Source organism: Lontra canadensis, unplaced genomic scaffold (genome assembly GCF_010015895.1).
Source record: "Lontra canadensis isolate GAN:19392208 unplaced genomic scaffold, GSC_riverotter_1.0 scaffold193, whole genome shotgun sequence".
In the NCBI taxonomy this organism is placed as follows: Eukaryota; Metazoa; Chordata; class Mammalia; order Carnivora; family Mustelidae; genus Lontra; species Lontra canadensis.
The window spans coordinates 358,320-373,526 of NW_022631187.1; the positions used below are offsets into that span (position 1 = coordinate 358,320).

General features: G+C 37.0%; 1 protein-coding gene across 2 annotated transcripts in view; it reads left to right on the forward strand.

The window, feature by feature from the left end:
* Window positions 1–15,207, forward strand: part of TEX11 (testis expressed 11) — a 292,212-nt gene that overhangs the window by 184,180 nt on the left and 92,825 nt on the right. For both annotated transcript variants that reach the window (XM_032847753.1, XM_032847754.1), the window contains exons 19-22: window positions 1,737–1,822; window positions 5,289–5,345; window positions 8,464–8,504; window positions 10,534–10,620. In XM_032847753.1, the coding sequence (XP_032703644.1) occupies window positions 1,737–1,822; window positions 5,289–5,345; window positions 8,464–8,504; window positions 10,534–10,620 (271 nt within the window). The remainder of the gene's footprint in view (window positions 1–1,736; window positions 1,823–5,288; window positions 5,346–8,463; window positions 8,505–10,533; window positions 10,621–15,207) is intronic.

Here is a 15,207-nt window from a genome sequence, read left to right on the forward strand (position 1 = left end):
CAGGGTGAGGAAGTGAGGCACTTAAGGAAGCACCCACTTTCTGAGTCATGCAAGTGCAGAGTTGGTTCTTGTGTGACCCTAAGTGTGAGTGCCTCCTTAAATTTTGTACCTTAAGAGCCTCACTTACACTTAACTTAGGTTAACTAAGGTAACTTAGGTTAACCTAGTCCCAGCCCTGACTACGAGTATGGTAGGTTTGTAACCATTAGTAATGACAGAGTCCAACACAGAGATCAGTGGAACAGAATAGAAAACCCAGAAATACACACATAATTATATGGTCAATTAATTTTCAACAAAGGAGGAGAGAATATGCAATCGGAAAAAGACAGTCTCTTCAGCAAATGGTGCTGGGAAAACTGGACACCTACATGCAAAAGAATGAAACTGAATCACTTTCTTACACCATACACAAAAATAAACTCAAAATGGATTAAAGACCAAAATGTGAGACCTGAACTCATAAAAATCCTAGAAGAGACCACAGGCAGTAATTTCTCTGACATCAACCATAGCAGCAGTTTTCTAGATATGTCTCCTGAGGCAAGGGAAATAATAATAAACTATTGTGACTACATCAAAATAAAGAGCTTCTCCACAGTGAAGGAAATAATCAACAAACATAAAAGACAATGTACTGAATAGAAGAAGATATTTGCAAATGAAATAGCCAATAAAGGGGTAGTATCCAAAATATATAAGGAACCAACACAACTTCAACACCCAAAAAACAAATAATCCAGTTTAAAAATGGGCAGAAGACATGAACAGACGTTTCTTCAAAGAAAACTTAGAGACGGCCAACAAATTCATGAAAAGACAATAGTAATGAAAGGGTATAGTCAATGACAGTGTTAGTGAACAGCTAAGATAGAGTAGAAATCGAGGAACTAAGAGACTAGAATATTAGGAGGATCATCTGTCTATATATTGAAAGTGCCAAAAACTGAGACAGGAGTAGTTTTTTGAGAAAATAACTGTGCAGTAGATAAGTCATCAAGAAATGAGAAGAAATGGCCAGAAAGCTGGTAGATCAGCACAATGAGAAATGATGGGTGAAATAGTCTGATGACAGGAAATTCAAAGCTAGGGATTTGGGGGTTGGGAAAGGGAGAATAATTTTAAAACAGCAATGAAGAGCAAAAATGCTGCCTACTCCATCTCCAGTTCTACGAGTCAAAGGGAAATGAGAGAAAAATCACCACTACTTCAGAGGGCTTCTTTGGAAGCAGTGTCCTTGGTGGGATCTAGATTTCCATTACAGAAAGAATGTGGAGGGAACTTTCAGGGAAGGGGTTGCTCACAGAGAAGATTTTGATGATAATGAACTGGACTTCAGAAAGCATATGTGGAAAGGTTGGGGGAGTTGGGGAGAAATGCAAAAAGGGGTTTATAGAGCTTTATGGGGATTCGGGTACTCGAAATGAAGGTCTGGGGTTCTTTTGGTTACTGCCAATGAACAGGGATAAAGATCACAATAAGATTAGTCTTAGTGGGTTCATGGCAGTGTTGGCCAGTCTAAATATTTATGGTAGGGAGGAGTGGGTTTCTGAGGCCAATATGAACCTGTTCTGTTTTTGTCAGTGAGTTGTTTCTTCATTCTATCATCTTGCTTTGGCTCTTTCGATAATATAAAATGAACAAGTTCAGATTTTTTTCTTGTCCTTAGAGGACAGGAATACAGGTAACATTTTGTAAGTAGCACTTTGAGATGTAATTTATTTGTCCTTCTTTAGAATGGGCAACAAATTGTGGCAGGAAAAGCTTTGGAATATTTAGCTCGATATTCAGAAGACCCGCAACAAGTCCTTACAGCTTTAAAGTAAGTGATTCACATCCTGTAGATGTGAAAGAATTTCCTCTTACTCTTGGTCTATAAACTTTGTCAAAATAGTACTGATGTGATGTGATCAGGCCTACTATACCAACTGTTATTTTAAATTTTTTCCAAGCTTTTTTGAGATATAATTGACAGATAACATATAAATTTAAGGTGTATAACCTGATGACTTGAAACATGCATATATTATGAAATGATTGGCACAACAAAATTAGTTGACGTATTTAGCACCTCATGAAATTACAGTTTCTTTGTGGGTGGTAAGAACATTTAAGATTTAGTCTCTTCCCAGCTTTCAAATATATAATACAATCTTATTAACTATAGTCACCATGCCCTACATTAGATCCCCAACTTATGCATCTTATAATATGAAGTTTGTACGCTTTAACCAACATTTCCCCACTTCTTCCATACCCAGCTCCTAGCAAACACCATTCTACTCTCTTTCTGTGTTTTTCATTTTTTTTTTAAAGATTCAGCACATAAGTGAGATAGTATAGTATTTGTCTTTCTTTGTCTTTTCACTTAGTACAAGGCTCTCAAAGTCCATCCATGTTGTCACAAGGGGCAGGATTTCCTTCTTTTCAGTGGCTAAATAATATTCCTGTGGGGGTGGGGTACCTGGGTGGCTCAGTCAGTTAAGTGTCTGACTCTTGATTTGGGCTCAGGTCATGATCTCAGGGTCATGAGATCGAGACCCACATCAGGCTCTGTGCTGGGTGTGGAGTCTGCTTGAGACTCTCTTCTCTCCCTCTCCCTCTGCTCCTCCCCCCACTCGTTCTCTCTCTCTCAAATAAATAAATTTTAAAAAGATATTCCTTTGTGGGGTGCCTGGGTGGCTCGGTCATTAAGCGGCTGCCTTTGACTCAGGTCATGATCCTGGGGTCCTGAGATCGAGCCTCACATCGGGCTCCCTGCTTGGCGGGAAGCCTGCTTCTCCCTCTCCCACTCCCCTTGCTTCTGTTCCCTCTCTCACTGTGTCTCTGTCAGTCAGTTAAATAAATAAAAATCTTTAAATAGAATTCCTGTGTGTGTGTGTGTGTGTGTGTGTATACATATCACATTTTTCTTTAGCTATTCATCTATCAGTGGATACTTAGGTTGTTTCCATGTCTTGGCTATTGTGAATAATGCTGCAGTGAACATGAGGGTTCAGGTAGCTTTTCAAGATAGTGATTTCTTTCCTTTGGATCTATACCCAAAAGTGGGATTGCTGGATCATATGGTAGTTCTGTTTTTAATTTTTGAGGAACCTCCATACTATTTTCTAGTGGCTGTACCAATTTCTGTTTCTACCAAGGATGTCAGAGGTTTTCCTCTTTGCCAAATCCTCGCCAAAACGTATCTGTCTTTTTGATACTGGCCATTCTAACAGGTGTGAGGTGATGCCTCTTTGTGGTCTTGATTTACATTTCCCTGATGATTAGTGATGTTCACCATCTGAAAAGATGTATTTGTTGACCATGCATGTATTCTTTGGAAAAATATCTATTCAAGTCCTTTGGCCATTTTTAAATCAGATTATTTCTATTTTGTTTTATGTTATTTCTATTTTTTTCTGAGCTGTATATGCTTCTTATTTGTTTTGTATAGTAACCCCTTATCCGACACATGGTTTGTATTTTCTCCTATTCTGTAGGTTGCCTTTTCATTTTGTTTCCTTTGCTATACGGAAGCTTTGTGGTTTGATGCTGTCCCACTTGCCCACTTTTGCTTGTGCTTTGGGTGTCCTGTCCAAAAAGTCATTGTCAAAGAGCTTTTCCCCTATGTTTTCTTTCAGGAGGTTTACTGGTTTCAGGTCTTAAGTGTTTAATCCATTTCAAGTTAATTTTTGTGAGTAGTGAAAGATGGTGGCCCCATTTCATTTTTTTTTGCATGTGAATATCCAGTTTTACCAACAACATTTATTGAAAAGACTGTCTTCCCCCTATTGAATATTCTTGGCTCTCTTCTCAAATATTAGTTTACATGGTCTATACATGGTTTATACATGGGTTTATTTCTGGGCTCTCTATTCTGTTCTTTTTGTGTGCTGGTACCATGCTATTTTGATTCCTATAGCTTTGTGGTATAGTTTGAAACCAGGAAGTGTGATGTCTCCAGCTTTTTTATACTTCTTTCTCAAGGTTGCTTTAGCTATTCAGGGTATTTTGTGTTTCCATATGAATTTTAGGATATTTTTTTCTATTTCTGTGAAAAATGTCTTTGGAAATTTGATAGGGATGCTTAAAGTTAAAAAAAAAAAAAGATATCAGTTGGGAGTGCCAGTCAGTTAAGCATCTGCTTTTGGCTCAGGTCATGATCTCAGCGTCCTGGAATCAAGCTCCTCTTTGGGCTCCCTGCTCAGCAGGGAGTCTGTTGCTCCCTCTCCTTCTGTCCCTCCCCCTGCTCTGCACGGACACATGCACTCTCAAATAATCTTTTAAAAAAAGACACCAGTTGAATTTGATTTTTCCCCCTTTTCTCTTTCTGTGAGGGAAAATGGTTTATCAAAAGGGAACTTTTACATACAGTAGTAAGATAGAGGATGAGGTTAGGGCATGATAGCTTCTAATGTAACTGAGAATATGTCAGTGGCAAAGTCAGAAACCAGAATGGTTCTATAGTGGTTTTCTTATTGGTCAACTACATTTGAAAAGGAATGGAGTCACAGAAATAACTATCAGAGGAGTCTTAAGTTACTTACATTCCTTCAGTCAGATAAGTATCTAAAATCATTCAGGATAGATGGTATTTTAAAGAAGATTTTTAGCATTTAAAACTTTATAAGCTACCTTATTTTGTTAGTTCATCATGCTGTAAGATCCCCTTGAAAGAATAGTCATTTTAGTTTACGTGGTACCCAAAGGCCAGCTCCAGGCTCCTTAAGAAAAACATTAAGATTTGTACTTCAGGGACGCCTGGGTGGCTCAGTTGGTTAAGCAGCTGCCTTCAGCTCAGGTCATGATCCCAGCGTCCTGGGATCGAGTCCCACATCGGGCTCCTTGCTCGTCAGGGAGCCTGCCTGCTTCTCCCTCTGCCTCTGCCTGCCATTCTGTCTGCCTGTGCTTGCTCTCTCTCCCTCTCTCTCTCTGACAAATAAATAAAAAAAATCTTTAAAAAAAAAAAAAAAAAAAAAAAGATTTGTACTTCATACCTGATGTTCTAGCAGGTGATTTGGAGCAGTGATATATAAACAGTGGAAATATTTAAGAATTTGTCATAAACAGAACTTTTGCTTTTAAATGGTTTTCTTAAATTACTCTCCCCAACTTACAAAATTTGCATGTTTTCATTACAATCATTAAAACAATACAAAGATCTATAAGTAAAATAAAATTAGGCTCCTCCTTACCCTCTCTTTTCTCACCTCTGCCTCCTGGGGTAATTAAGATTAATAAGGTGGTAAATACTCTTTCACATGGTTTTTCCTAAGCATCACTTTTTGTATTACTTTATCATACAGGTGTTTGTTTCGTCTAGTTCTCCCAAGAGTTTCTCAGATGCCAGAATCTGAAAGCAAGTAAGTTATTTCAACAGAAATGATTCCATTAGAATAATTATTATTAGAATAATAATAATGATTCCATTAGAATAATTATATGTAACTTCCAATATAAACCTTACGTTGAGAGATGTCCAGTATAGTAAGATCAATATAGGCTCAGGGGCCAGTCTTTCTGGGTTCATATCCTGGCTCTACCTCTTATTAGATGTGTAACCTGGGCTTTTATTTCCCCATCTGTAAAATGAGACTAGAATAGTACCTACCTTATGGGGTTGCTGTGATGACTCAATGAGTAAATACGTGAAAACAGAAGAGTGCCAAGCACTTACTGAGCCCTCAGTAACGTTAGGTATGATTTACTATTGTATTGCATCTATTTCCCCCTTTCTTAACATGAGACATATATAGTTATATATCTTACTTTGCCACAGAAACATATAACCTGGTCAGCTCATTGATTTTGAATCTGTATCAGCTCAGCAGGAGTACTCAAATATCTTTCTGTTCAGAGTTTCTGTGGCAAAAGACATCAAGAACTTAACACTTGGTGGAAGAATTAGGTCACCAATTTCTAATTCACAAAATTCACTACCTCCTAATGATTTGAAAGAAAACTCTATTGCAGGTGTTGATTAGGGATAACTTTCAGAGAAGTAATCGCTCATCTCTGTATTCTCTATTTAGATAGAAACTCTATAATAGTGTATCTCTATTTTGCTTTTGCTTTATATATAATTTGTACCCAGAGGCAATACATTTCTTCAGCTAAATTCTTTGGGAAATAATCTGTGACTAAGATAATATTGGACTGATGAATTAACTTTTTTCATAACACAAATTTTACCCAAGCATTAATTTTGCCTCTTCTTTACAGACTCTATGAATATATTAGAAGGGAATGCAAAAAAACTAAAAAAAGATATTGAAAAATTTTAAATCTCAATAATGGCCAAATATTTGATGATATTAAGACATTAATTTTTAGACATATGATAGTGTGGTTATGTTTTGTAAAAGAATCTTTCTCTCTTTGTGATACATCCTAAAATATTTATGGATGAAATGATAGGAAGTCTGGAATTGGCTTCAAAATAATAGGGAAGGGAAAGGAATGGGTGGAGGTAGAATTGAAACAAGATTGATGATGAGTTTAATAATTACTGAAGCTGGGTAATGGGTATATGAGGATGCACTTGTCTGTTAACATAGAAACATCTTGGAAATTTTCCACAATAAAAAGTTTAAAAATACATTGGTATTGTAATAGCCTTGTATGGTGACTGATGGCATCTACAGTTGTGGTGAGCATGGCATAATGTCTAGACCTGTCCAGTCATGGTGTTGTATACCTGAAACTAGTGTTACATTATGTGTCAACTATACTGCAATTTTCAAAACTTTAAAAAGTCATTTAAAAATTTTAAAAAAGAAAAGAAACTCAGAAACCAAACATAGCTAGTAGATTATAAGATCTCTTTGAGGACTAGAACTATTTGTATTTATATTGTATCTGTGAAACCTAGGACAGTGTCTGACATATAATAGTCACTCAGTTTATTTAAGTAGCTGAGTATCAATCAGTTCTTTACAAGAAGACTTTTAGTACTGGTCTTAAGTGCTTCATATTCCATGTAATTGTGACATATAGTCAAACCTTATTCATTAAAACCAATTTGGAAATGGGGAAAGGAAAGGAATCCTATTTAAATTAATGGTAAACTTAAATTACAGAATAGTTTAAAAATCGATCTTTATTGTTTTATAATAAATATAGTCATAAAGAACATCTGCTAGCAGTGTTTTCAGATAGCAGTCAGCACCTTATTTAACAAAGATTATTAAAAAAAAAAAAGCCCATTCAGTGGAAGAGTCAGAGAAGCAAGTTCCAGTTTCAGTTATTTCACTAACTCCAGTTCATCTTAGACAACAACTTATTTTAACTTACCTAAGCTTTATTTTTTTCATCTGTTAAATAAAAAAGCTAGACTGGGTAATTTTTAAAGTTCCTTTCTCTTCTGAAAAAACTGATGGTTTTCATTTAGCAGTATCTACCTGAGTATTATAACAACTCACGTGCTAAAAATTTTTTTAAGCAGTTTGGCTTTTAAGTAGACTGTATATACATCCCTATCCAGGTCCTCATTCTTATTTTATACTATGTATTTGTGTTAATGGACCTTTACTAGATTATTTTATAGCCACTGAATTAAATAAGTGAGGATGTCAACTTTAGATCAGCTGAAATTCACATCAGTGAAGTTTACTTTACGAAGTTATTTTAAGTAAACCAGACTTCTAATATTTATGTCTGAGAAAGCTGCTACTTTTCCTGAAGCATGGTCTTTATTATGTAATACTAGAACTCCTCATGATAATGCCAGTCTAATAGTATACTCTACTTCCTCTTAACATCCTTAGTTGAGCTTGCCAGTACTTCCATATTCATTCCTTTGTTCAGTAAAGTGACATGTTTTCCTCCATTAAAATTTATATACCCCCTAAAGAAATTTGACAAAGGGTCAAGAGACCTGTGTAGTAGTCCTGGAATTGTCATTAATTACATGATATTAGACACATCATCCTCCATTTCCAGCTCTGTTTCCTCATCTATAAAATGAAGAGTCTGGATTGGATAAGTGGTTTTTAAAATATATTTCAGAACCCTGGAAATTCTGTGGCACTGCCTCAGGGACTTCCAGGAAAATGAGGCTCTAGGCCTCTACCCACCACTGGTTTAAACAGAGTAGCTAAACTTACATCTTTTCTTGTATATTAGATTTTCATTAAAGTTTATTTGAAACAAGGTTTCTAATTCCCTTCTTCAAAAAAGAAAAAGCTTGAAAATCACAAAAATCACTCTCTGCTTTCAAATTCAGTGACCCTTATCAGCCATTGAAATCCTTTGCTCAGAGTAAGAGTAGAAGGGGAAGACAGAAAAAATATGAGAACGCTGGGGAATGAGGAACAGTATCCTGTAGTGAAAAATAGGGTTGAAATGATAGGTTGAAACTTTGAACAATGAAATTCACAATTTTGCATTATCTTTGTGTAGCTCTCTTGGGGTCTCATTTTGGTACTTTTTTGTAGTAAAGCTTTGGAACAGTAGGAAAATACTCTTTTCTTTATTTTTTAGAAAGAAAGAAATGGATAGACTTTTGACTTGCTTGAATACGGGTAAATATCGTCTTGGTTATTTTCAGTCCTTCATCTTCCCTCTGTCCTCTATTCTCCAGGTACATGACTCAGACAGACTTCATGTTTGAGTGAAGCTTCATGCTTTTATTAATGTTTGCCATAGAAGTCTACTTTGTTTTCTTTATTCACAAGCAGAGGAAAGTTTGTCATCACTAACATTCATTTCCAAATGAGATTTCTTCTCTCCTTTCATTCCAATTTATTTCATTTTATTTTACCTTATTTTATTTAAAGATTTTATTTATTTATTTATTTATTTGACAGAGAGATCACAAGCAGACAGAGAGGCAAGCAGAGAAAGGAAGCAGGCTCCCTGCTGAGCAGAGAGCTCCATGCAGGGCTCGGTCCCAGGACCCTGAGATCATGACCTGAGCCAAAGGCAGAGGCTTAACCCACTGAGCCACCCAGGCATCCCATATTCCAATTTATTTTAAAAAGAGAGTTCCTTCTTTCCTTCTGTCCTTTCTGTCTGTCCTTATTGCTACTTGATCCTAACCTAAGAATAGAACAGGTGAAAAAGGATCAAGACAAATAAAAATGCTGTGCACCCTGTTAATTTTCATGCCCTCTGAATCAGATTCAGATAGTTTATTATTTTGAAACTTGTTTATCGAGCTACCCAAGGCTGTGTCATCTCCTCTATCTACTAAAATCTCCTCCCTCTTCACTTTAAGCTAACCTCCTAGCCACATCAATTTCTTTTTTTCAACTCTGTGCTTTCTTAGCCAGTGTCACTTTTGCCTAACAGCTCTTCCTATTTCCACTACCCAAGTACCTACTTCCTTATGTCCAAAACATCTTAGAAACTCTCTTCTCTTTATTCACTAGTTCAATTTTACACCTCAAATACCTTTCACTAAGATGTTAAATGTAACAAAGTGGTTTAGAAACCAAGGCTTTTAGAAACCCAGGGGCGCCTGGGTGGCTCAGTCATTGTGTGCCTTTGGCTCAGGTCAAGATCCTGGGGTCTTGGGATTGAGCCCTGCACCAGGCTCCCTGATCGGCGGGAAGACTGCTTCTCTCTTTCCCACTCCCCCTGCTTGTGTTCCCTCTCTTGCTGTCTCTCTCTGTCAAATAAAATCTTAGAAAAAGGGGCACCTGGGTGGCTCAGTGGGTTAAAGCCTCTGCCTTCAGCTGAGGTCATGATCTCAGGGTCCTGGGATCGAGCCCCGCATTGGGCTCTCCGCTCAGCGGAGAGTCTGCTTCCCCCTCTCTCTCTGCCTGCCTCTCTGCCTACTTGTGATCTCTGTCAAATAAATAAATAAAATCTTTTTAAAAATCTTAGAAAAAGAAACCAAGGTTTTCAAACTTGGCTGTTTGGTATTCTTACCTTTGAGAAGGGTATATGGATATGTAATAAATGTCTTGTGATGACAGCATGTTCTGGTTCTTTGGTGTGCTTGCTGTGGGAGCTCAGTAAGTATTACGGCAGCCTGTCAATACCCTTCCAGTTCTCAATCTTCATTTCAGTCTTTTTTTTAAAAGATTTATTTATTTGACAGAGATCACAAGTGGGCAGAGAGGAAGGCAGAGAGAGGGGGGAAGCAGGCTCCCCACCAAGCAGAGAGCCCAGTGCGGGGCTCGATCCCAGTGCGGGGCTCGATCCCAGGACCCTGGGATCATGACCTGAGCCGAAGGCAGAGGCTTTTAACCCACTGAGCCACCCAGGCACCCCTCCATTTCAGTCTTTTTAATGATTGTTCCTATTCTTTTATTTCCTTATGTGTAAATCCTATTTTTCTGCCTCAGGTGGTGAATGATTAGGTAAAATTTTAAATCTCTCCAAAGATGTGTTTTTCCCCACCAGAGTTTGAGTTAACTGCTTCTTGGAGCTTTGGTAATGCTTTGTGTCATTTTAATTACTTTTGGTATGTACCTATGCATACCCCTAAACAAAAAGAACTTTCTAATTTCAAACTCATGTTTGACTATTTTTAAGGCAGTAGTAATAATTTTGCTAGAGTATAAAATAGAAGACCTCACTATAAAATCTTTCTGTTCAATGCAGCACTCCTGAAACTCTCCCAGTCTTTCAATGGAGAGCCCTCGACTTCAGACTCAAGGGCTAATGAAGCTCATTGGTTTCGAAAAATAGGTAAGAGGATATTCTGTAGCTATGGGAAACTGGGTGGTGGTAGAATCAGACATCGGTGGATTCAAATTACGGGGTTTTTTTTAGAAGATTTTATTTATTTATTTGAGAGAGAGCAAGCAAGCAGGGGGAGGAGGAAAGGGAAAGGGACAAGCAGACTCCCCGCTGCGCATGGGGCCTGATCTCATGACTCTGAGACCACAACATGAGCTGAAACTGAGAGCTAGACACCCAGCCAGCTGAGCCACCCAGATGCCCCAAATTCTGGCTCTTTTATGTGTAGCTATGGTTATAAGGATAACTTCCTTAATCTCAGTTTCATTATTTATTAAAGGGGAACAATTATACATACTTCATAGGGCTAGTAAAGTGTTTTAAATAAAACCATGTGTGTACCTGGGACGTAGTAAGGTACTCAATAAATATTAGTTTTCTTTTTCTCTAGAAATGGGTCTGACAATAAAATGAGGACTTACAACTGCAGGTCCCCAAGGCTATGCTCCTAAATTTGATATAGAGTACCTAACTTATCTCTAAATTTGATTCATCAAAAATAAACTATCTATGGGATGCCTGGCTGGCTTAGTGAGTATAACATGCAACTCTTGATCTCTGAGTCATGAGTTTGAGCCCCATGTTGGCCATAGAGATTACATAAAAAATAAAAACAAAAAGTAAACTACATGCAACAAATAGGATGAATCTCACAAACATTATGTTGAACAAAAGTCAGACATTGATTTCATTTATATGTGATAAAAAAGCAGGCAAAACTAACTTATGATATTAGAACTGAAAATAGTGGTTTCCCTTGAAGGGAGTTGGACTTGAATAGGGGTGGTTGGGTTGCTTCTGAGTTTTTGGTAATGATCAAGGTCTGTGTTGATTTGGATTGGTTACATCATTATATTCACTTTGAAAATTAATCAAGCTAACCAATTATAAGTTGTGTAATTTACTTTATTAGGCTTAATTTCAGTAAAAACACTTAAAAATTGTGGAGGCAGTTGCTTCTTGGCCTTTTGGCTGTGATCAAGTATAAAAATTGTGGAGGCAGTTATTACAGTGATAAGTAATCAGGAGCAATTAAGCAGTAATGTCACAAAGTGGACTGGTTTTTGTGAATCTTTCTTCTGCTTTACGGGGTTTACTTGGACTCTAAGCTAGGAGAAAATGGAATAAACTCAGCAATCTGGCTTCTCAGAAACTTACGCAACTAATTGAAAGTAACACGCATTTAAACTGTAGAAAGGTTTAATGACTTCGATCTTTTGGAATATTGAAAAGTTATTTTCCAGTACTTCTTTTACTGAATTTTAATTTTAATTTTCTAATGTGAAGATTATGCTAAATGTTGCCAGATGGAGACGTCCAGTGCTCTGTGGAAGATGTGAATATAGCAGTTTCTTTCAGCCTTTGATTCTAGGGTACCCTGTTCTTTGCTGAACTCTTTTTCTTTTCAAGTTTTTATTTAAATTTCAGTTAGCTCAGATATAATGTAATATTAGTTTCAGGTGTAGAATTTAGCAATTCATCACTTACATACAACAACGAGTGTTCATCACAAATGCCTTCCTTAATACCCATCACTGTTTAACCTATCCCCCTGCCCACTTCAGCACCAGCAACCCTCAGTTTGTTCTCTATAGTTAGGAATCTCGTTTCTTGGTTTGCCTGTCTTTTTTTCCCCTTGTGTTGATCTGTTTTATTTCTTAAATTCCACATATGAGTGAAATCATATGGTATTTGTCTTTCTCTGACTGGCTTATTTTACTTAGCCTAATACTCTGTAGCTCCATCCATATTGTTGCAAATGGCAAGATTTCATTCTTTTTATGGCTGAGTATATATACCACATCTTTTTTTTAAGATTTTATTTATTTATTTGACAGTCAGAGATCACAAGTAGGCAGAGAGGCAGGCAGAGAGAGAGAGAGAGAGAGAGAGAGAGGGAAGCAGGCTCCCCACCAAGCAGAGAGCCCAGTGTGGGGCTCGTTCCCAGGACCATGGGATCATGACCTGAGCCGAAGGCAGAGGCTTTTACCCACTGAGCCACCCAGACGCCCCTATATACCACATCTTTATCCGTACATCAGTTGATGGACATTTGGGCTGTTTACATAATTTGGCTGTTGTAGAAAAGGCTGCTATAAAAACATCAGGGTGCATGTAGCCTTTTGAATCAGTATTTCTGTATTCTTCAGGTAAATACCTAGTGGTGCAGTTGCTAGATCGTAGGCCAGGTCTGTTTTTAACGTTCTGATGATCTTCTCCATGTTCATGAGAGATATTGGCCTGTAGTACTCATTTTTTAGTAGAGTTTTTGTTTAGTTTTGGAATTGGGGTAATGCTGGCCTTATAGAATGAGTTTGGAAATTCGCCTTCCTTTTCTATTTTTTGGAACAGTTTGAAAAGAATAGGTATTAGCTCTTGTTTAAATATTTGGTAAAATTTCCCTAAGAAGCCATCTGGCCCAGGACTTTTTTTTGTTTGGGAAATTTTTGATTACTGATTCAGTTTCTTTCCTGGTTATCGGTCTGTTCAAATTTTCTATTTCTTCCTGTTTCAGTTTCTGTAATTTATATGTTTTTAGGAATTAATCCATGTTTTTCTAAGTTGTCCAGTTTGTTGGCATATTATTTTTCATAAGATTCTCCTTACAGTTGTTTGTATTTCTGTGGTGTTGATTGTTATTTGCCCTCTCTCATTTGTGGTTTTCTTTATTTGGGTCCTTTATCTTTTCTTTTTGATAAATCTAACTAGAGGTTTATCAATTTTATTGTTTTTTTTTCCCCCAAGAACTAGTACCTGGTTTCATTGCTCTGTTTTTATTTTTGTTTTTAAATATTTATTTATTTATTTGAGAGAGAGCACAGCAGAGGGGAGGGGTAGAGAGAGAGAAGGAATCATGGAATGGCAAGAGGCTTGATCTTAGGACCCTGAGATTATGACCTGAGCCAAAACCAAGAAATGGACACCTAACTGACTGTGCCACCCAGATGCCCCTTCATTTATCTGTTCTACTGGTTTTTTTTTTTTTTAGTTTCCCTATAGTTTATTTCTGCTATAATTTTTATTATTTTCCTTCTTCTAATGGCTTTAGGCTTCATTTGTTGTTCTTTTTCTAGGTAGTTTAGGTTTAAACATAGGTTGTTTATTTGAGATTTCTCTTCTGGAGGTAGGCCTATATTGCTATATACTGCCCTCAGGACCGCTTCTGCTGCATCTCAAAGGTTTTGAACCATTGTGTTTCCATGTATTTTTTTTAATTTCTTCTTTGATTACCTGATTGACCCATTCATTCTTTAGTAGCATGTTGTTTAACCTCCATGTGTTTGTGGCCTTTCCTAGTTTTTTCTTGTGGTTCACTTCAAGTTTTATAGTGTTATAGTCAGAAAATATTCAAGTTATGATCTCAATCTTTTTGTACTTGTTGAGGCCTGATTTGACCTAGTGTGTGATTTCCTCTGGAGACTGTCACATGTGCACTTGAAAAGAATGTGTATTCTGCTGCTTTAGGATGAAATGTTCTGAATATATTTGTTAAGTCCATCTGGTCTAGTGTGTCATTCAAAGCCATTGTTTCCTTGTTGATTTTCTGCTTAGATGGTCTGTCCACTGCTATAAGTGGGGTATTAAAGTCTCTTACTATTATTGTATTATTACCAATGAATTCCTTTATATTTGTTAGTAATTTTTTTATATATTTGGGTGCCCCAATGTTGGTTGCATAACTATTTATAATTGTAAGATCTTCGTTTTTTAATTAAATTTAATTTTTTTTTCAGTGTTCCAAGATTCATTGTTTATGCACCACACCCAGTGCTCCATGCAATACGTGTCCTCCTTAATACCCACCACCAGGCTCACCCATCACCCACCCCTCCCCTCCAAAACCCTCAGTTTGTTTCTCACATCTTCTTGCTGGATTGTCCCCTTTATTATTACATAGGGCCCTTTTTTGTCTGTTGTTATAGTCTTTGTTTTAAAGTCCAGTTTGTCTCATATAAATATCGATACTCTCATTTTTAAAAAATATCCCTTAGTAGGATAGATGTTTCTCCATGCCCTCACTTTCAATCTGCAGGTGTCCTTAGGTCTAAAATGAGTCTCTTGTAGGCAGCATATAGATGGGACTTGTGTTCTTATCCTTTCTGACGCCCTATACCTTTTGACTAGAACATTTAGTCCATTTACATTCACAGAAATTATTGATAGATATGTATTTAGTGCCATTTTATTGCTTGTTTTGTCATTGTTACTGGAGATTTTGCTTGATCCTTTCTAGTCTTTGTCATTTTTTAATTTCTCTTTCCCACTCAAAGAGTACCCTTTAATATTACTTGCAGGGCTGATTTAGTGGTCACAAACTCCTTTAGTTTTTGTTTGTCTGGGAAACTTTTTCTCTCTCCTTCTATTCTGAATGATAGCCTTGCTGGATAGAGTATTCTTGGCTGCAGATTTTTCCCATTCTGCATTTTGAATATATTATGGCACTCCCTTCTGGCTTGCCAAGTTTCTGTGGAGAGATCTGCAGCTAACCTTATGGGTCTTCCCTTGAAAGTTAAGAACTTCTTTTGTCTTGCTGTT